Consider the following 22,173-nt stretch of genomic DNA (forward strand, 5'->3'; position numbering starts at 1 on the left):
TGGTCTTAAACATTTTCAATTTTAGATTATAATATATAAACCAAAGCCTTATGTTGCTAATTTATGAGATTGGAGCACAATTGAGACTAAGGTTTGTTATTTATCAGTTTATTGTAGAGAGAGTCAGGACACATGACTTTAAATCCTGGTTAGGTTTTCGTTCTTAGCTCCATAACCTTTGCAAGTCAACCTAGTTTTCGATTCTAGAAAAGGGAAAACAATAAAACTGGAAGCCATTTTATTGAATATATGTTATTTGCTGGGCAGTGTATTAGGCATCTGTCTCATGGTTTTATTCCTAAAAAGAGCCCTCCTAGCAGTTAGGGACTGTTGTCATCTCCATTTTACAGATCAGTAATCTGAGGCTCAGAAAGCTCACCTAACTTAAGATCACACAGCTAGAAAGTGACAGGGTAGGGATTTGAACCAAGGATTATCTGTCTCCGTAGCCAATACTTTTAATCAATTATGCAATGCTGCTTTCACTGTGCCCCAATGAAATATGTGTTTTACCTATTCTTATTATTAAGCTTGTATTATTAAGTGCCTACTAAGTGCCATACACTAAGTGCTTTCCATACATAATTTTATTTAATCACCCATCAAACCTAAGAGTGTGATACTATAGATGTTTACATTTTACAGTTGAGGAATCAATGAGAGGGTGAGAACTTTTCCAAAATCGTCCAACTGGGAAGTGAGAGACCTGGAATTTGAGATCATGTCTACCTGCTTTTAGAACCTCTGCTCTTTTTATTCTTAAAAGTCATTTTGAGAATTAAATAAGATAATTATATTGTTTTCTTAACCTCAAGGAATAAAGCAAATAGTCTTTAATTGGTAGTGATAGAATTAGCATTAGCAACAGCAGAGTAGCATAAAGGTGATGGCCGGTGGCGTACATGAGCTTATCAGAGGGAATAAATTGAGAGAGAATACGTTATAGTGAAAGCCATGAGGGATATTTGTAATCAGGTTCAACAGGAGGGACAGGACTCAGAGAAATAAAAAGATAGCTTAGAAAGTACAGTAACGTGGATGCTAAAGACGGTAACTACAAAAATTTGAGGCATTAGTGGTATCACATACCACGTAGAGTTTAAAAAAGATGGGGGGAGGCAGGGCAAGATGGCGGCGTAGAGAGGCGTGGAAGCTAAGTAGTCCCCCTGGAACAACTACAAAAAACCAGAAACTACTAGTAAATAATCCAGAATAACTGCGGGGGGACAAACGAGACCATCCACTCATCATACATCAACCTGAATTGGAAGGAATGCCCGAGAACACAGCATAAAATCTGTAAGTAAAACCTGCGGATCCAAGTCGTGAGACCCCCTCCCCCATAGCCCAAGCTGCAAAGCCTCGTGGTGCCAGAGAGCAGCTCTCTCCCAGCAAGCGAACATAGCTCAGCTGAGCTCCAACTGGGGTTTTAAGTAGCGAGTGTGATCTGCTCACTAGAGGCACGCATCCCCAAAAAACAGACAGAGGCTTTGGGTGACGACTGACCTTGGAGATCCAGAGGGTCACGGACTGGGTCTGAAGGGGACTATCTGTTTCTTTTTCGGCTCAGTGGAGAAAGCCACAGTCATTTTCAGTTCCAGGGCTGTGACTCGGGGAAGGGTGGAGACAGCACAAGCAGAGAGCGAGACCATTGAAATGCTAATGACCTCCACCTGGGGGGTCTGTCTTCTCTAGGAGGAAAGGGGTGGGGCCCTTTCCATTCAGAACCAGACCCCAGAGCCTGGGGGAACATGGCCATACCTCCTCACACCAGTCAAGAATTATAGGCTAACAGGCATCACCTGCTGGGCAGAAAAGCACAGTGACCTGAGGCATCAAAGGGTGGAGCAATTTTCTAAGACACACCCTCAAGGAAACCAGATACTGAATATTTCTTCCCTCTGGGACCTGAGCCTGTTCTGGTCTGGGAAAACCTGATTTGGATAACCAAGGAAACCATGCCTAGACAACAGAAAATTACAACCTGCACTAAGAAAAACAATGTTATGGCCCAGTCAAAGGAACAAACGTACACTTCAACTGAGATACAGGAATTTAAACAACTAATGCTAAATCAAATCAAAAAGTTTAGAGAAGGTATTGCAAAAGAGATAGAGGCTGTAAAGGAAACACTGGGCATGTATACGGCAGAAATCAAAAGTTAAAAAAAACAACTAGTAGAATCTATGGAAATGAAGGGCACAACACAGGAGATGAAAGACACAATGGAAACATACAACAGCAGATCTCAAGAGGCAGAAGAAAACACTCAGGAACTGGAAAACAAAACACCTGAAAGCCTACACTCAAAGGAGCAGATGGAGAAAAGAATGAAAAAATATGAGCAACGTCTCTGGGAACTCAAGGATGAAACAAAGTACAATAATGTACGTGTCATTGGTGTCCCAGAAGGAGAAGAGAAGGGAAAGGGGCAGAAGCAATAATAGAGGAAATGATTAGTGAAAACTTCCCATCTCTTATGAAAGACATAAAATTACAGATCCAAGAAGTGCAGCATACTCCAAACAGAAGAGATCTGAATAGGCCTATGCCAAGACACTTAATAATCAGATTATCAAATGTCAAAGACAAAGAGAGAATCCTGAAAGCAGCAAGAGAAAAGCGATCCATTACATACAAAGGAAGCTTAATAAGACTACGTGTGGATCTCTCAGCAGAAACCATGGAGGCAAGAAGGAAGTGGTGTGATATATTTAAGATACTGAAAGAGAAAAACCGCCAACCAAGAATCCTATATCCAGCAAAGCTGTCCTTCAAATATGAGGGAGAGCTCAAAATATTTTCTGACAAACAGACAATGAGAGACTTTGTGAACAAGACACCTGCCCTACAGGAAATACTAAAGGGAGCACTACAGGGTGATAGAAGACAGGAGTGCGTGGTTTGGAACACAATTTTGGGAGATGGGAGCACAACAATGTAAGTACACTGAACAAAGGTAACTATGAATATGGTTGAGGGAGGAAGGTGGGGAGCATGTGAGACACCACAAAGAAGAAAGATAAAGACTGGGACTGTGTAACTTGGTGAAATCTAGAGTATTCAACAATTGTGATAAAATGTACAAATATGTTCTTTTACGAGGGAGAACAAGCAAATGTCAACCTTGCAAGGTGTTAAAAATGGGACACATTGGGGGAGGGATGCAGTCAGCATAAACTAGAGACTGTAACTAATAGAATCATTGTGTTATGCTTCCTTTAATGTAACAAAGGTGATATACCAAGGTAAATGCAGATAAGGGGGAGGGATAGGGGAGGCATGTTAGACACTTGACATTGGTGGTATTGTCTGATTCTTTATTCTACTTTGATTTCAGGTTATTTTTCCTTTTGCTGCTTCCTAGCTGTCATTTTTTTTTCCTCTTTCTTTTGCCTCTCTACGTTCTTTGACTCTCCCTCCTGCCTTGTGGAAGAAATGTAGATGCCCTTATATAGATAGTGGTGAAGGTGGTGAACACATAAATGTATGACCATGCAGAGAACCATCGATTATTTACTTGGGATGGAATGTATGGTGAGTGAACAAAACCATATTAAAAAAAAAAAATGGGTTGATGACAAAACCTCAAGGGCAATATACTGAGTGAAATAAGCCAGACACATAAGGACAATTATTGCAGGGTCTCACTGATAGGAACTAATTATAATATGTAAACTCATAGACATGAAATATAAGGTACCAAGATGTAGGACGAGGCTTAAGAATGGGGAGTGGTTGCTTAGTATGAGCAGAATGTTCAATTAGGATGAACTTAAATGTTTGGAAATGAACAGGGGTGTTGGTAGCAAGATGGGAGAATAACAGCGCTGAATGGTGTGTGAATGAGGTGGAAAGGGGAAGCTCAGAGTCATATATGTCTCCAGAAGGAAAGTTGGAGGTCAAAAGATGGGAATGTATAAAACTGAATCCTATGGTGGGCAATGTCCATGATCAACTGTACAAATACTAGAAATCGCTTCCATGAACCAGAACAAATGTATGACAATACAATTAGAAGTTAATAATAGAGGGGCATATAGGGAAGAACTATATACCTATTACAAACTATATACTACAGTTAGCAGTATTTCAACATTTTTTCATAAACAGTAACAAATGTACTATATCAATACTACAAGTCAACAATTGAGGGGGGTTGGTTAGGGATAGGGGAGGATTAGAGTTTCCTTTTTTTTTTTTGTTTTTTCATCTTTCACTTTATTTCTTGTCTGGAGTAATGAAAAGTTTCTAAAAATTGAACAAAAATTAAGTGTAATGGATGCACAGCTGTATGAGGGTACCCAGGGGCAAGTGATTGTACACTTTGGATCTTTGGATAATTGTATGGTATCTGTACAATCTCTATAAAAATGAGAAAAAAAAAAAAAAGATGGGGGCTCTCCCAGCTCTGCTAATCATGCTGATATCTCTGTATCAGCAAATAGAACTACCATTTCCCAGTGCAGAAAGCTAGGCATTTTAAAAACTTTTTAACTTTCCTCACTCCTCTTCTCACACTATTACCCATCCAGCTATGCTGTAGCCATGCTGAACTTACTTCAGTTTCTAGTACCCATTATGTGTTCTGGGACTTAACACATACTGTTCCTCCTAGAACACTCTTTCCTTCCCTCCTGTCTACTGTATCTTTCCCTCCACCCTTTCCTGGGTGATACCTACTCATCCTTCATATCTCAGTGAAGTTTACTTACTTTGAGAAGCCTTTTGGGTTCCTTCTAATTAAGTTCCCCTGCTTTTCACTCCTCCAGTACCCTGTACATCCTGCCAAAGCAAGTACTACTGCCTTTTATTATAATTGCTTGTTTAACTTTCTGTCTATAACTCCAGACTGTAAACTGTTTTGAGACAGGAACCATATGCCTGCTCCTCTCATTCTCAGCTCCTAAAATAATGCTCCATCCATAGTAGATATTCCATAAATTTTTCTTGAATAAGTGCTTTGAATGAATATATATAGCATGAAATTATATTCTTTGTTAAACATGCCACTTATGAAATGATATTTTGGTGGTTTTTATAAACCTCATGATTTTTCTGGGTTGGGATGGTGTTCTGGTTTGCTGAAGCTACCATTATGCAAAATACCAGATTTGGATTGGCTTTTATAAAGGGGATTTATTAGGTTATTAGGTTACAAATTTACAGTTCTAAGGCCATAAAAGTGTCCAAACTAAGGCATCAACAAGCAGATACCTTCACTGAAGAAAGGCCAATGGCATTTGGAACACCTCTGTCAGCTGGGAAGTCATGTGGCCGGCATCTGCTGGTCCTTTGCCCCTGGGTTGTATTTCAAACAAACTTTCTCCAAAATGTCTCTGTGCTTCTGTCTCTCTTAGCTTCTCTCAGCTCTCTGCTTGGTTCTCCTGGGGCATTTCTCTCTCAGCATCTAGGAGTCTTCTCTTAGCTTCTCCGGGGTGAATTCTGGGTTTCACCTCTTAGCTTAGCATTTCCAGGTTTCCTCTTGTCTGCTTTCCATGTGCATGGATAGGTCTGCTCTCCCGGCCTGAGATTTCTTGGGATCTAGACCTTAGCTTTTCCTTGGTTCCACCTTTGAAGAAATTTCTCCTTCAGTCTGTTCTTTTGCTGTCCCTTTTAGTCCAGACTGGCAGTGGTTTCATTTACACAATACTGCAAAAGGTTTGTTGGCTTGGTATGCCATCAGACAATAGGACTTTCCACAAATCCTTTCTGGATAACCATCTCCAATCCTGGCTTGTACTGAAGTGACTGGCTGGTTCCAGCTTCCGTTAAATCCTCACATGGTGTATTATCCTCTGGGGTCTCACTTTCTGGAGGCCCAGGATTTTCCAGACCATCAGTTTCTGGTTTCTTTGTTCCCAAGAGTTCAATTCTCAGTTTATGTCTTTGTTTTCTCATTTTACTATAAGCTGCAAGGAGAAGCCAGGCCACATTTTCTACATTTAGTTTGGGGATCTCTTTAGCTAAGTATCCCAGCTCATTGCTTTCAAATTCTGCCTTCTATCCTACACCAGTACTCAATTTTGTCAAATTCTCTGCCACTTTAAAACAAGGGTCGCCTTTCTTGCCAAGACACATTCATCATTTCTGTTCAAGTCCTCATCAGAAGTATCATTAGAGTTCATATTTCTACCAAAATCTCTTCAAAGCAGTCTAGGCCTTTTCTATCAAGCTCCTCACAATTCTTCCAGAATCTTCCCCTTTATCATGTAAAAAGCCATTCCAACATGTTTGATATTTGCAAACTCAGGCGCACCCCACTTCTCTGTTACCAAAATCTGTTCTGATTTGCTGAAGCTGCCATTATGCAAAATACCAGAATTGGATTGGCTTTTATAAAAGGAAATTATTAGGTTACAAATTTACAGTTCTAAGGCCATAAAGTGTCCAAACTAAGGCATCAACAAGAGGATATCTTCACTAGAAAAAGCCAATGGCGTCTGGAACACCTCTGCCAGCTGGGAAGGCCTGTGGCTCCTGTCTACTGATACATTCCTCTGGGTTGCATTTCAAAATACCTTTCTTCAGAATGTCTCTGAGCTTCTGTTTGTCTTAGATTCTCTCAGCTCTCTGCTTGGTTCTACTGGGACATTTCTCTCTAAGCATCTGAGAGTCCTCTCTGAGCTTCTCCAGGGCAAATTCTGGGCTTCGTCTCTTAGCTTAGCATCTCCAGACATCCTTATGTCTGCATCTCCAAGCAACCCCAAGCATCAGTGTCTGTGTCGGCTCTTGAGCTCTCTTAAGTACTCCCATGAACTAATCAAGACCCACCCTAAATGGGTGGGTCCACACCTCCATGGAAATAATTTAATCAAAGGTCTCAACCACAGTTGGGTGTCTCCCATCTCCATGGAAACATTCACTTAAAAGGTTCCACCCAAGAAGATTGGATTAAAAGATCACAGCTCCTCTGGGGTCCATAACAGTTTCAAACCGGCACAGATAAGGAGCAAGGAAGTGCGATTTGATTTGGCTTTTCTTTTTCAATTGTATAATGACCTATAGGTAAATGAAGCCCATTTCAAAGAAGAAAATTCTTTATTTAATAATAAATTCGTATAATTATAATCAGAATTTTTTAAAGGGATAAAAAATTAAACAGGGAAATCATACAGTGCTTAAACGTTCTAGTTAAATAATTGGTGGCAATCAAATGAAATTATTATGAATATGAATTATTTACCTACATAAATAAATATCTCCCCCAAAATACATTTATATAAGTGAATTTCTTTTCATTTACCAATAACTTACTCTTAAAATGCTCAGTCTTCAAGTCATTCTTATAAACCATGGAATAATTCATGTCAGTCTCATCTGTTTAAATGTTTTTGTTTTTTAAAAAACTTAACAATAGTTAGATAGCAAACCAATGTTCACCCTCTTTAAAAATTTTATCTAAAATAGAACATAGCACAATTTATATATGTATGAAGTAATGAACATGCTTTTATACGATGAAAATTATATATTATGGAATTAAGTAAAAAATGATCTTATTGTTTTATTTAAAATAAATCAACTGGTTAGAAAGCAGCAGCATATTATTCTTTTTTTAATGCAGTTTTATTGAGATATATTCACATACAATAAAATCAGCCAAAGTGTAGAGTGAATTAACTGTTCACAGTATCATCATATAGTTGTGCATTCTTCCCCACAATCAATTTTTGAACATTTTCCTTACTCCAAATAATAAAACTAGGAATAAAATTAAAAGAAAAATAGAACAACCAAAACATCCCATACTCCTCCTACACTTCCTATTATTAATTTACTTTTTGTCCCCATTTTCCTACTCATCTGTCCATACACTGGATGAAGGGAGTGTGAACTGCAAGGTTGTCACAATCACATGGTCACATCGTATAAGCTATATAGTTATACAGCCATCTTCAACAATCAAGGCTACTGGGTTGCAGTTCAACAGTTGCAGGTATTTTTTTCTTGCTATTCCAATATACTAAAAACTAAAAAGGGATCTCTATAACGCATGAGAATAACCTTCAGAGTGATCTCTTGATTCCATTTGAAATCTCTCAGCGACTGAAACTTTATTTTGTTTCATTTTTCTTCCACTTTTTGGTCCAGAAGGCTTTCTCAAGCTTACGATGCTGGGTCCAGGCTCATTTCCAGAAGTCATGTCCAATGTTGCCAGGGAGATTTATACCCCTAGGAGTCATGTCCCATGTGGCGGGGGAGGGCAGTGAGTTTACCTGCTAAGTGGGCTTAGAGAGGCCACATCTGAGCAACAAAAGAAATTCTCTTATGGTGACTCTTAGGCATAATTTTAAGTAGTTAGTAAGTACTTAGTGAATGTTTGCTATTCATGAATGAATGAATTAAATTTAAAAACTATAAGCTCTGAGGCAGAAGGAAAAGAAGAAGTTAAGTTGTGAGGAGAGAACCTAAGAAGGCAGCTAGGTAAGACAGGGCAAAAAATCACCTCCTTGAAAAATACTATATAAAAGCGAGAAAGTGACCCAGAACACCAGTTTCAGCAATGCACCAGCCGGACAAGGTCTGCTAAATGCACAGGGACTGTGCATTTGATGAAACCAGGAGTCTGCATTCTGAAATGAGTGAGTGAGCTGGCTGAAAGTCCAGCGGCCACACTGTGGTGTGGGGAAACCGTGGGTTGGCGTTTGGAGACGGACTAGTTCTTTTTGGAAAAAAAACCCGGGAGCGGCTACGGGTACAGCGGTGAGAACCACGCAGTGAAGCACAGCAGGAGCGGGCTGTGCCAACACCTCGGTATCTGGCGTGGAGGATAGCCCATCCTCCACCTGCTGCTGATTGTCTCGGGGCCAGGGGGGCAGAAGTGAGCCAAAAGGAGAAAGAAACCACGCCCCTTTGCAGCCATCTCCCCGGCGGGCAGGGGACACTCCTGCCTGGGGCCGGAGCCATAGCCCAGAGCCGTGCCAAAGGTCCCAGTGTGACGAGGAGTATTTCCCGCAGCACATGCCACAATATAGGCTGTGGACAGTGGCCTTTAGTGCACCCACAGCTAATTGTTCTGGAGCTGGGAAGGCAGAGCTGTGTGAAAAGCAGGAAATTAACACTCCATCATTCACCTATCTTTGCAGCAGGCTGCGAACATCCCTGCACGGCCTGGCGGCCCAGGGCTTCCCTGGAGGGCCAGCGCGAACTTGTGATGTGGCACAGCCTTCCCTCAGCAGAGGTCCTGGAAGAGCACAGCTGAGAAGGGGGACCACTCGGAAATCCCAGAGACCCTATGCCAATACCAAGGACTTGTGGGTCAGCAGCAGAGACAATCTGTGGCAAGACTGAAATGAAGGCTTAGACTCTTGCAACAGCCTTAAATCTCCAGGAACACCTGGGAGGTTTGATTATTAAAGCTGCCCTGCCTCCCTAACCACCCAGACACACTCCCCACATTCAGGGCAGACAGCACCAACAACACACCCAAACTTAGTGCACCAATTGAACCCCACAAGAATCAGATCCCCACACACCACAAGGGCAAAGTTGGGGAGAACTGACTTGAGGGGAATAGATGACTCGCGGACACCATCTGCTGGTTAGTTAGAGAAAGTGTATGCCACCAAGCTGTAGATCTGACCAATTAGAGACTGGTATTTTTTACATCCAGAAAGAGCCCTATCAAGTAAACCAAATGCCAAGAGGCCAAAAACAACAGAAAATTTTAAAGCATATGATAAAACCAGACAATATGAATAACCCAAACCCAAACACCCAAATCAGAAGATCAGAAGAGACACAGTGCTTGGCGCAGTTAATCAAAGAACTAAAGACAAACAATGAGAGCATGGCACAAGATATAAAGGACATGAAGAAGAGCATGGCGCAGGATGTAAAGGACATGAAGAAGACCCTAGAAGAGCATAAAGAAGAAATTGCAAGAGTAAATAAAAAAAAGATGATCTTATAGAAATAAAAGAAACTGTTGGCCAAATTAAAAAGACTCTGGATACTCATAATACAAGATTAGAGGAAGGTGAACAATGACTCAGCCTCCTCGAGGACCAGAGAATGGAAGATGAAAAAAGAAAGAATGGGGGAAAAAAATCGAAAAAATCGAAATGGATCTCAGGGTTATGATAGATAAAATAAAGCATCCAAATTTAAGACTCATTGGTGTCCCAGGAGGGGAAGAGAAGGGTAAAGGTCTAGAAAGAGTATTCAAAGAAATTGTTGGGGAAAACTTCCCAAACCTTCTATACAATATAATTGCACAAAGCATAAATGCCCAGCAAACTCCAAATGGAATAAATCCAAATAAACCCACTCCAAGATGTATTCTGATCAGACTGTCAAATACCGAAGAGAAGGAGCAAGTTCTGAAAGCAGCAAGAGAAAAGCAATTCACCACATACAAAGGAAACAACATAAGACTAAGCAGTGACTACTCAGCGGCCACCATGGAGGTGAGAAGGCAGTGGCATGACATATTTAAAATTCTGAGAGAGAAAAATTTCCAACTAAGAATACTTTATCCAGCAAAACTCTCCTTCAAATTTGAGGGAGAGCTTAAATTTTTCACAAACAAATGCTGGGAGATTTTGCTAATAAAAGACCTGCCCGACTTCAGATACTAAAGGGAGCCCTACCAACAGAGAAACAAAGAAAGGAGAGAGAGATATAGAGAAATTTAACAGACATATATAAAACTTTACATCCCAAATCACCAGGACACACATTATTCTTTAGTGATCATGGATCCTTCTCCAGAATAGACCATGTGCTGAGACATAAAACAAGCCTCAATAAATTAAAAAAAATTTTTTTTGAATTTATTAAAAGTACATTCTCTGACCACAATGGAATACAAATAGAAGTCAGTAATCATCAGAGACTTAGAAAATTCGCAAACACCTGGAGGGTAAAAATGAGAGGGAGATGAAAACATTCCCGGATAATCGAAAGTTGAGGGACTTCATCACCAGTAGATCAGTCCTATAAGAAATGCTAAAGGGAATTTTGCAGGCTGAAAGGAAGGGACACTAAACAATTGACTGAAACCACATGAAGAAATAAAGATTTCCAGTAAAGATCACATGGTAAATATAAATACCAATACTACTGTATTTTTGATTTGTAACTCCACTATTTACTTCCTACAGGATCTGAAATACATAAACTCTAATGATAAATCAGTGGTTTTGGACTCAATGTAAAATAGGTAATTTTTGACAAGAACTACATAAAGGTGGGGGAATAGAGGAGTAGAGGAACATAGTTTATGTGTCCTCTTGAAGTTAAGTTGGTATCAAAGAAAAACAAGATTGTTATAGATTTAAGATATTAAATATAAGCCCCGTGGTAGACACAAAGAAAGTATCAGAGAATATGATCATAGAGATGAAAAGTAGAGTATGGGTTACGAGAAGTGGGGGAAAGGGCAATGGGGAATTAAGTAATGAGTGTAGGGTTTCTGTTTGGGGTGAAGGGAAATTTCTATTAATGGATGGTGGGAAGGTGATGGCATTGCAACGTTCTAAATGTGATTAATCCCACTAATGGAATGCTAGGGAGGGGTTGGAATGGGAAAGATTTAGGCTGCATATATGTTTCCACAATTGAAAAAAAAAAAGACAGTCTAAATAGATAATGACAATTAAATGCCAAGGATGTTCCTGGATGGGATCTGAGGATGGAGGAGAGGAGGCTCAAAGGGACACAGTTGGGACATAAGAAAAGAAAAAAAGGAAATATAGAATGTAAGCTTTGTATCAATGTTGAATCTCTTGTACTTCTTAGCTGCGCTTAATGGGATTGCATAAAAGCATGTTCTTGTTCATGGGAAATGTATATGTGAATTATATTGTTTGTTCAAGAATGTGTGCAACTTGCTCTCATATGTTCAGAAGACAGAGCAATAGATGATGAATGATAGATAGGGAAGGAGGGAGGGAAAGAAAGAAATGGTGGTGTGACAGGACGTTCAAGTTGGTGGATCGGGGTATCGGGGGAGGGGGGTTGGGGTATGCTGGAGTTCTGTGTATGGGGTTTGTATTGTTTTTGCAACTGTTCCTGTAAGTTTGAATTTATTTCAAAATAAAATTAAAAAAAAAATTAGAAGACATCTGTAGATGATTGCATAAAACTCCAAAAGGATTCTTCATTTGGTTGTTTCCTTGTGCTTAAATAAATCAAAATTGGAAATCATAAAAAAGAAAAAGAAGTTAAGTTGTACCCCAATATTTCAGGCTTGATTGAACTATTATGGAAATAGGGAATTGAGCAGGAAGAATGGGTTTTGAGGAAAAATCAAGAACGTTGTTTTGGGGTTTAAAACAACAATGCTTCCAAGTGAAATAACCAATAAGCACTTTTTGAGGGAACTAATATATTGTCAAAAGCTTGGTGGTTAGTGTTTTTAATTTGATAGTCATTTACATGGAAGTAAGACATATAGTAGCAGTCATGAGACCAAAAAAAAAAAATGGAGTATAAAAATAAAGGAACAAAAGGTCAAAGGGAAGGGCACACTAACTAATGGAGAAAAGATAACATGTATTGAGTCCTTCCTATGCATCAGATGGTAGGTTAAGGGCTTTACATGTATGATCTCTTTTAATAGTCACACCACCATCATAAGGAAAACTAAACTCCAGACAAGTTAAGAAGTTAACTTACTATAGGTCCTAAACCTTGCAGCCAGGATTTGGACCTAGGTCCTTCTATTCCTGTATTCCATCTCTGCTGAAATTACCCTCTGTTTTGTAAATTTTGTTTACCTTTTCCTCTAAATCCTTTAACATAGTTATAATAGTTATATTTTAACTTCCTTGTCTGCTGAGACCAATATATGGTTAACTTATTTGTCTGTTTCTATTTTCTATGTGTTTTGTTTTCTTGATTATGAGACACATTTTTCACTTTTTGACTTCTCAATATTTTTATATTTTTTGGTAGATATTGAATAAAAAAGAACAGTCATGATTGAAGTAAATAATATTTACCCCAGAGAAAGACATGTATATCCCTTCCTGTGTGTGATAACTTAGGTGGAGTACTTATTCCCATCAGTTTCATCTCCAGTTGAGCTGCCTCTGATCTGAGTTGCTTTTATTTCTATTTTACTATTTGTTTGCTATTTGTTTCAAATGATTTGAGACCAAGATCAGGGCTCTCCCTTCAGCAGGGCTTTGGATCTAAGCTCCTGTGAGTCTAGATCTCTTTCTTTCTCTTTTTTACTCATTCTCACTCACTCTCTTCCTCTCCTTTCCATCTGTTTTACAGTCCAGCCATCAGCATTTTGTGTCTCCTGGAAGGCTTACTGCTCTCAGTCTTCTACACATCCCCTCCCTGGATTTCTAAGCCTTGGAAGAAATCTCTCCATTCTCCTGCTTGTCCTCAGCCTTTGATGAAGTGAAACCCCAGAGAAAAGACTTGATGGTGGGTGATCCCAGAAGATCTCTCCACTCTTCTGCCCTGGCCACATCCTTCTGCATGTAGCCACTGGGTGTACTTGATTAAGTCCCTGTGGGAAAGATTAGCAGGCTATACAGACTCTCTCTGAATCTAGGTCTTCTCAGTACTCTATTAATCTACCATAGCAGTACACAGATGGCCGTAAAAAATTTGGCTGTTTTCTATATACACTGATGTAAGTCCTTTATCTATGGAGGTTTGCTTCTCCTCCCATTGTTCCCCATGAAAATGGCCATGGATCTTTACTCACCTAGGAAAAACCCATCCTGAGCTGTAATTTAGTTTATTCAGAATTCTTTGCATTCTCAGCTCTCTGCATGTAAAACAAAGCAATACATGATTTTGTAACCTATCTGTCATATTTTTGTTGTTATGATGAGAATGACTCTCTGCTACTACTTTTTACATACTAACTGAAACTATTAAATATATTTTTCATCATTAAGAATATTAGACCTGTTCAAGTTTGCAAAAGCTGCTGGAATGCAAATTACCGAAATGGTTTGGCTTTTATAATGGGGGTTTATTAGTTCTCAAACTTAACAGTTCTAAGGCCATGAAATGTCCAAATTAAGGCATCAAGAGGTAGATACCTTCTCTGAGGAAAGGCCGATGGCATCTGGGATTCCTCTGTCACATGGGAAGGTACATAGTGATGTCTGCTAGTCCTTCTGAGATCTGATTTCAAAATGGCTTTCTCCAAAATGTCTCTGAGTTTCTCTCTCTCTTAAGCTTCTCTTTCTCAGCTCCTGTGCACTCTTGCTTATTTCTCCCAGGGTATTTCTCTTTAAGCATCTGGGGATCCTTAGCTTCTCTGGGGCAAAATTTGGATTTCATCTCTTAGCTTCCCTCCTGGTTCTGATTTTAATGGCTGTCTCCAAAATGTTTTCTGGGTGTTTTCTTTCTAAGCATCTCTGAGCGGTCTCCAAAATGTCTCTACATTTTATCCTGTCACAGAGGATGCCAGTAAAGATGATTAAGACTCACCTTGAGTGGGTGGGGTCACATCTTCATGGAAACAACCTAATCAAAAGTCCCACAATAGGTCTGCCCCCACAAGATTGGATTAAAAGAACATGGCTTCTGTGGGGTACCTAAAAGATTCAAACCAGCACAAGACTTAACCTAAAAAAAGACAACCTGAAAAATATTTATTCTCTTTTTTCAGTATGGATTGTTATTTTACGTAATTAAGTTATGGAAAGAATCATGATTATTCAGTGAGAAACTAAATTTTAGAAAAGCTATGAACTATTTAGATTTTGAGTTACTGTGATGTTGGTAAGGGAATTTACCAAGAAGAACTGCAAAAACTGTTTGTAATGATTTAGTGCTACCGTACAATATTGCCAAGTTTTGAGTTGAAGCAAGAGACCTGAGACATGTTAGGAATAAAGTCACTCCTTTCTGTGAACAATGTAGGTATTAGTTAACACTGACCTACAGGTTTTAGAAAAGTAAATTGAAGTTTCTGTATCATAAATATGTCTGTGGAATGTGCACATGTGCATTCTTCACTTACCTAAACTGACCCTTTCTATCACATGCACACATCATGCCTTTGTGCTGCAAGGATTTTGATTTCTAATAGGTTGCTATGTCTTAACAGAAGATTCATTAAAGAAAGCAGCTAGCAAAAGACTAGAATAGGCTCCATTTCGAGGGAATTTTCTCAGGATGTCAAAAGGCCATGGAACAGAACAATCTCTTCAATAAACGGTATTGGGAGAACTGGATTTCCATATGCAAAAGAATGAAAGAGGACCCCTATCTCACATCATATACAAAAATTAATTCAAAATGGATCAAAGACGTAAATATAAGAGCCAGCACCATAAAATTCCTAGAAGAATATATAGGGAAACATCTTCAAGATCTAGTGATAGGAGGTTGTTTCCTGTTTCCTAGACCTTATACCCAAAGCACAAGCAACAAAAGAAAATCTAGATAAATGGGACCTCCTCAAAATTGAATACGTCTGTGCTTTAAAGGACTTTGTCAAAAGGGTGAAAAGGTAGCCGACTATGCGAGAAAATATTTAGAAACCACATATCTGATGAGGGTTTGATATCTAGAATATACAAAGAAATCTACAACTTAACACAAAAAAGATGAACAGCCCAATTTAAAAATGGGCAAAAGACATGAATAGACATTTCTCCAAAAGAAGAAATACAAATGGCTAAAAAATACATGAAAAGATGCTCAGTTTCACTAGCTATTAGGGAAATGCAAATCAAAACCACAGTGAGATGTCACTTCACACCTACAAGAATGGCCACTATTTAACAAACAGGAAACCAGAAATGTTGGAGAGGACTTGGAGATACAGGAACATTTATTCACTGCTGGTGGGAATGTAAAATGGTACAGCTGCTGTGGAAGACAGTTTGGCAGCTCCTCAGAAAGCTAAGTATAGAATTGCCATTTGATCTGGCAATCCTGCTGTTTGATTTATACCCAGAAGATCTGGAAGCAGGGACGGGAACAGACACTTGCACACCAATGTTCAAGTGGCATTATACACAATTGCCAAAAAATGCAAGCAACCCAAGTATCCATCAGCTGATGAATGGATAAATAAAGTGTGGTATATACATACAATGGAATATTATACAGCTGTAAAAAGGAATGAAGTCCTGATACACACGATAACATGGATGTACCATGAAGACATGTTGAGTGAAATAAGCCAGACACAGATGTACAAATATTGTATAATTTCACAAATAAGAACTAATTGTAATAGGTAAACTCAGTAGACATAAGTCTAGAATATAGGTTACCAGGATATGGAATGAGGCTAGAGAATGCGGAGCCATTGCTTAATATGTGCAGAATGTTTAAGTACTTTGAACTTAAACGTTTGGATACAAGGTTAACAGTAGCACATTATTGTGTGTATATTAAATAGTGCTGAATTGTGAGTGAATGTGGTTGAAAGGGGTAGTTTAGAGTCATGTATGTCACCAAAAGGAAAGCTAGAGGTGAAAACCTGGGAATGTTTAACACAGGGAATCTTCTGGTGACTGATTAACAGTACAGATATTTAAAAGTTCTCTTATGAACTAGAACAAATGTACGTCACTATTACAAGGAATAATAGAGGGATATTTGGGAGAAAATGTGCCTATTGCAAACTATGGACTATAATTAGCAGTATAATATCTGTCATCAACAGTAAAAAATGCTCCACACTAATACAGCAATAGGGTGGTACAAGGGATATGAGATATTTGGGTTTGGGGGGGATTTTCCTTTTTATTTTTATTTTATATTAGTATTATTGGAGTAATGAAAATGTTCTAAAATTGATTGTGATGATTGCACAACATTGTGATGATACTGTGAGCCATTGATCGTATATTTTGTATTGATTGTATGAGATGTGAATATGTCTCCATAAATTACGTTTAAAAGAAAGGTCATGGAGCAGCTAACTGTAAGCCAGTAAAGACAGATTCTTCTCCAAGTGTCTGTGTACATTAGAGCTTGAAGCTCTAGAGTTTAGTGGGCTGCAAAGGACATTCTCAGGATTCATAGTCAGATTTCTTGGTTCCTCAGCCATAGAAATCACTGGATTCTGTATCCAGGCTTCTTGACTTGGAATCTGTGTACTATACGGGCAAATCAGTAATAGAAGGGGAGAAGAGAGTAATCACATTTATTTATAAAGGTGACATCATTGTTTGATAGTTATTTTGTGGTGTTGAAATAATAGAGTACAATGTATTTGGTAAGCTTCAAGAGACTAGGGACATTGTCTTGTTCACTTTTGGATTTTCATCATCTAGCAAGGCCTAGTAATAATCATTGTTCAATATATATGTGTAAGTAAATATTATGAAAATATTTTATGTGAACTGAAAGTATCACTGGGTTGTATATCCAGTTTTTAGTGGGTCCATGCTGGAATTATTAGTCTTTTTATAATGGTAATATGTTGATTTAACATAGCAGCCTACATGATTTTTACTAGAGATTAATAGAACTACTTCAGTAGTAGGATAACAGCCATGCCAACTTTAATAAAATGTCTGGTTATTCTTTGCTAGTGGATTATAGAAATTGTGCAAAGCTTCAAGAAAACAATATTATCTAATACAAAGAAGCTAATAATTGATAAGGTATATTCCCTATATAAAGAAACTGACCATAAAAGTGATATTAGGAGGTTCACTTGGTGAAAAGTCATTGAAATGGGAAGACTGAAAAATGGGAGATCAGCAGAGTATAGAAGCGGTTGGGTGCTATTTGGAAGAATAAGGAAACACCTCTGAAACCCATATCCTGTTATTGTCCCTGCATTTTTACTGTAAAGCAATATTAATTTAACCTGGCTTAATATGGTAATTTCATCCCTTTTTCTGTCCACATAAGGACTACCTTCCACAATTCTACCTTGTTGGTTTTCTACTTCATGATCAACACTGTAAATATTTATCTACCTTGCTCTTGTGAACTCTTATAGAAAATGCCACCCAGTTTTCTTACTCTCACTTTTCTTGCTATTAAGCTTTATTGGAATATAATTTCAGTGTCATTCACATTACTACTGATCCTTGGATAAAGAAGTAGAATTCTCTTAGATCCATGCTTGAAATTCCAAAGGGCACGTAGTCAATAGTTGAAATGTAATGGATCCAGAATAGTAGTGCAACTAAAAAAATAACCAAATATATAAATACATATCTGCAGATAAAACCGAAGACTTATGTCATAGTCCCAGGACTAGCAGTAACAGAGAACATCAAAGGAATCACTCATCCTTTGGCCAATGAAGACTTTGGGCTAGGAGAGGCTGTAAACAGGGAAAGCTATGAAATTCAGAATGAAAAGATGGGATCACGGTGATAAAGCCTCAATACATTTGCAGAAAGATTCATAACTGTGCCACAGCCAGTAAAATTCCAACCATTTAACAGCCAAATAGGAGATTATATACTTTCAGTATCAGGATTATTTGAATAATATAGCTTATGTTAAGTGACAATCACAGATTTTTGTTTGTTTGCTTGCTTGTTTGTCTTTCAAATTCAGGTTTGATTAGACAACTTTACATGTTGTTTCCTAACCTTTTTTGGAGTTAGACCTTTCTGAGTCTTGTCTGCAGCTTTGAAACTTCACTAGTTCTCAATTCCCTTGCAACATTCCAAATAGTAATAACCTCAGGCTTAATAACTGTATTGGTGACTTCTTCTCCACCCTCCCCCCTAGGAAAGGCCCTGGGTTGATTTCTCTGAGTTCCTGAAAAACTAAACACAATGTATTTTTCCCCTCCATAAATAGGTCATAAAAAGGGGTGGAGGGGTAGGGGGCATAATTTAGCTACGTATATTCTCATTTACTACATAATGCCTGAGTACCTTTCTTCCTTAGCCTCCTGTTGAATCTAAAGCTAGTGTTGTCACAGCCCATGAGGGCCATGCCAGTCCAGAGGCCAAAGAAGACAACAAGCATTTTCTGATACATGAACTTTTATTCAGGGCTTACTTACGGGTGAGAAGTTGTGGAGAGATCATGGCGGCTCTCTCAGGCCAGGCAGGCATGGCATTCGCAGGGAAGTTGACCACGTGATGCAAAGAGGACAGAAAGCCTTTTATAAGGGTTTAAGACAAAGGCCTTCCTAAGGGTGGGAGGAGCATAGATGCAGGAACAGGTCACTCTGACCTGAGAGGTGGTGCAGGAAGGACTAGAATAACACCTGAACAATTACATTTTGCTCTTTCTTTGAGACTAAGAGCCTCTCAGCTCTTGCCTGCTTCCCATAAAGTTAAGGTCAATTTACCCTTTTTCTCTTTACTGTCTTACAAAGACAATAGGTTAAACATTTAGCTGCCTTGGTCATGTAGACTGCTGTGCACCAAAGATCTGCAGGCCTGTTTTGCTCAGGCCACAGGTTGCCACAAGTGTCATTCCTAAAATTTACAGTTCAAGTTTTCTCAGTACACACAAAAATGTTGGTCCTTACAGTTTTATGTGAGGGTCTTGGGATTACTAAAAACCCTATACCTTATGATAACATTTTTGATATGGCTTTAAACACATTTTTAAAGGCAAATATAAAGTGATTTTCCTGCAGCTTGCAATCTATTTTGGAATTAAAAATTTCCTGCATGGGTATTTTTTGAGATAAAATAATATGTTAAGTGAGCATTTTTGCTGTCTAATTTTAGGTTCCTGTTCCTTTTTTCTTTTTTCCTATGTCCAGCTTTCTGAGAAGTATGGAGTCCATGTTTGTGGCGAAGGTGGAGAGTATGAAACGTTCACTTTGGATTGCCCTCTATTTAAGAAGAAAATAATTGTGTAAGATATCATTTCATTCTTCCTACTCTTTAAATTTAAGTGACGGAAGGAACTTAACATTAAGCTTGAGGCAACTTTTGTTGGGAGAAATAGAACATGTCCTCTAAGTTCACAAACACTCAATTTGTTTAATACTGGTAAAGTCATGTGAATACTTAAATCAATACCTGACTAGAGGAGGCCTTCATAGAAGGCTATAAACTTTTTAGACATTGCACTTTCGTTTACCTGCTGATTATGGCCTGCAGTAAAACTGGTACCTACACACTGACACTTTTATCTTTTCATGAAGTGTGAATTGCCTGTATTATTTATCTTTCATTACAGCTACATTTGATAAACTGCCACATCAGTAGCCTATGGGTTCCATTAACACCACACTCTTTTTCCTTTTCCTTATCTTTAACAACTTAGAATAATACTCAACATTTCTCTTCAATTATTTGAGGTTATTTTTACATATAAATTTTGTTTTTAAATGAATTCAGTTTATGGTGAATGGTGTCATTTCTTTGCCATAAATTCTTAAAATTAGTGTAGTAAAAAACAGGAACTTTCTTCAGTTTGTTACATTATTATCCATGCTCTAATTTATGGAGCTCTTCTCATATGCTAAGAGAGCACTTTATTTGCTTTTCCTAAGCTTTTGTGCTTCTTGGAAAAGATTGTCAGAATTATGCTTGATTTCAAAAACCTCATCTGATAAAAGATTGGAATCCTGTGTTGAATGGACAACTTCAACACTTTCAACACTAAGAGCCAACTTCTTTGTACATATTAATAATGACAGAAGGGGTGATCTAAGAAAATTAAGATAACTCCAGGTAGATTTTTTTTTTTTTTTGCATTTTCATTTCTTTATTTCCCTTAATTAGATACAATAGTGCAATGCAATTTTGTGTATTTTATGTGCCCAAAGGAACCTATTGAAAATTGAGACTGCAATAATTGCATTGTGACATTATGAAGCAGGTCTCATTTTAACAATGATTTTTTTTTTAAATCTTCATTTTATTGAGATATATTCACATACCACACAGTCATACCATACAAATTGTACATTCGATTGTTCACAGTACTGTTACATAGTTGTACATTCATCACCCAAATCAATCCCTGACACCTTCATTAGCACACACACAAAAATAATAAGAATAATAATTAAAGTGAAAAAGAGCAATTAAAGTAAAAAAGAACACTGGGTACCTTTGTCTGTTTGTTTGTTTGTTTGTTTCCTTCCCCTATTTTTCTACTCATCCATCCATAAACTAGAGAAAGGGGAGTATGGTCCTTAAGGCTTTCCCAATCCCATTGTCACCCCTCATAAGCTACATTTTTATACAACTGTCTTCGAGATTCATGGGTTCTGTGTTGTAGTTTGATAGTTTCAGGTATCTACCACCAGCTACCCCAATTCATTAGAACCTTAAAAGGGTTGTCTAAATTGTGCGTAAGAGTGCCCACCAGAGTAACCTCTCAGCTCCTTTTGGAATCTCTCTGCCACTGAAGCTTATTTCATTTCCTTTCACATCCCCCTTTTGGTCAAGAAGATGTTCTCCATCCCACAATGCCAAGTCTGCATTCCTCCCTGGGAGTCATATTCCACATTGCCAGGGAGATTCACTCCCCTGGGTGTCTGATCCCACGTAGCGGGGAGGGCAGTGATTTCACCTTTCAAGTTGACTTAGTTAGAGAGAGAGGGCCACATCTGAGCAACAAAGAGGCATTCAGGAGAAGGCTCTTAGACACAATTATAGGGAGGCCTAGCCTCTCCTTTGCAACAACAGTCTTCCCAAGGGTAAATCCTGTGGTAGAGGGCTCAACCCATCAAACCACCAGTCCCCTATGTCTGTGGTCATGTTAGCAACCATTGAGGTGGGATAGGCCAATACCCCTGCATTCTCCCAGGTAGATTTTTAAAACAATATGTTTATCTAGTGAAGTATGGCCAAGGCATTTTCATTTCCATATTGCAATACTTACCTACTCTTGCTCCCATCATGTACTTTTTAATGTCATTTCCATTAATCGTCATCATCATCATAATTTATCAGTTGTTTATCAAGTACCTATTATGTCCAAAGCATTCTACTGGCATCATTGTTGTTCAAAGACAGTTCCTACCTTCCACTGGAGTGGGAGGAAGACACATCTGTGTTTAATTACGCTACAAAATGTAAATGATAAGAGTCACAAAAATAAGTTCATAGATGGGCAATATTATTTCTGGCCAAGGTGATCCCAAAATGACTCATGAATGAAGTGTGCATGAGCTATTACATCTTTGAAATAATATTGTTTCACTATTCAAGAAATGCATTTACTCTCTAGGGTGTAATTATAGTATAATGGGAAACTTGTGAGATATATCCTTGTTAATATGGTACTGACCAAATTAGGGAAAAAAGCACAATAACCAGGGGGAGAAAATAGCCAAGGAATACT

At 38.4% G+C, this 22,173-nt stretch overlaps 1 protein-coding gene across 5 annotated transcripts in view; it reads left to right on the forward strand.

Moving 5' to 3' along the window:
• Positions 1-22,173, forward strand: part of DPH6 (diphthamine biosynthesis 6) — a 228,052-nt gene that overhangs the window by 191,938 nt on the left and 13,941 nt on the right. For 3 of the 5 annotated variants that reach the window (XM_037834360.1, XM_037834358.1, XM_037834361.1), the window contains one exon: positions 19,634-19,728. The exons of 1 other annotated variant lie outside the window; for it this stretch is intronic. In XM_037834360.1, the coding sequence (XP_037690288.1) occupies positions 19,634-19,728 (95 nt within the window). Of the gene's footprint in view, positions 1-13,230; positions 13,387-19,633; positions 19,729-22,173 lie in introns of all 5 variants that reach the window. One more of the 5 variants, XR_005216488.1, reaches the window with a different exon arrangement.

This window comes from Choloepus didactylus, chromosome 4 (genome assembly GCF_015220235.1).
Source record: "Choloepus didactylus isolate mChoDid1 chromosome 4, mChoDid1.pri, whole genome shotgun sequence".
Lineage (NCBI taxonomy): Eukaryota > Metazoa > Chordata > Mammalia > Pilosa > Megalonychidae > Choloepus > Choloepus didactylus.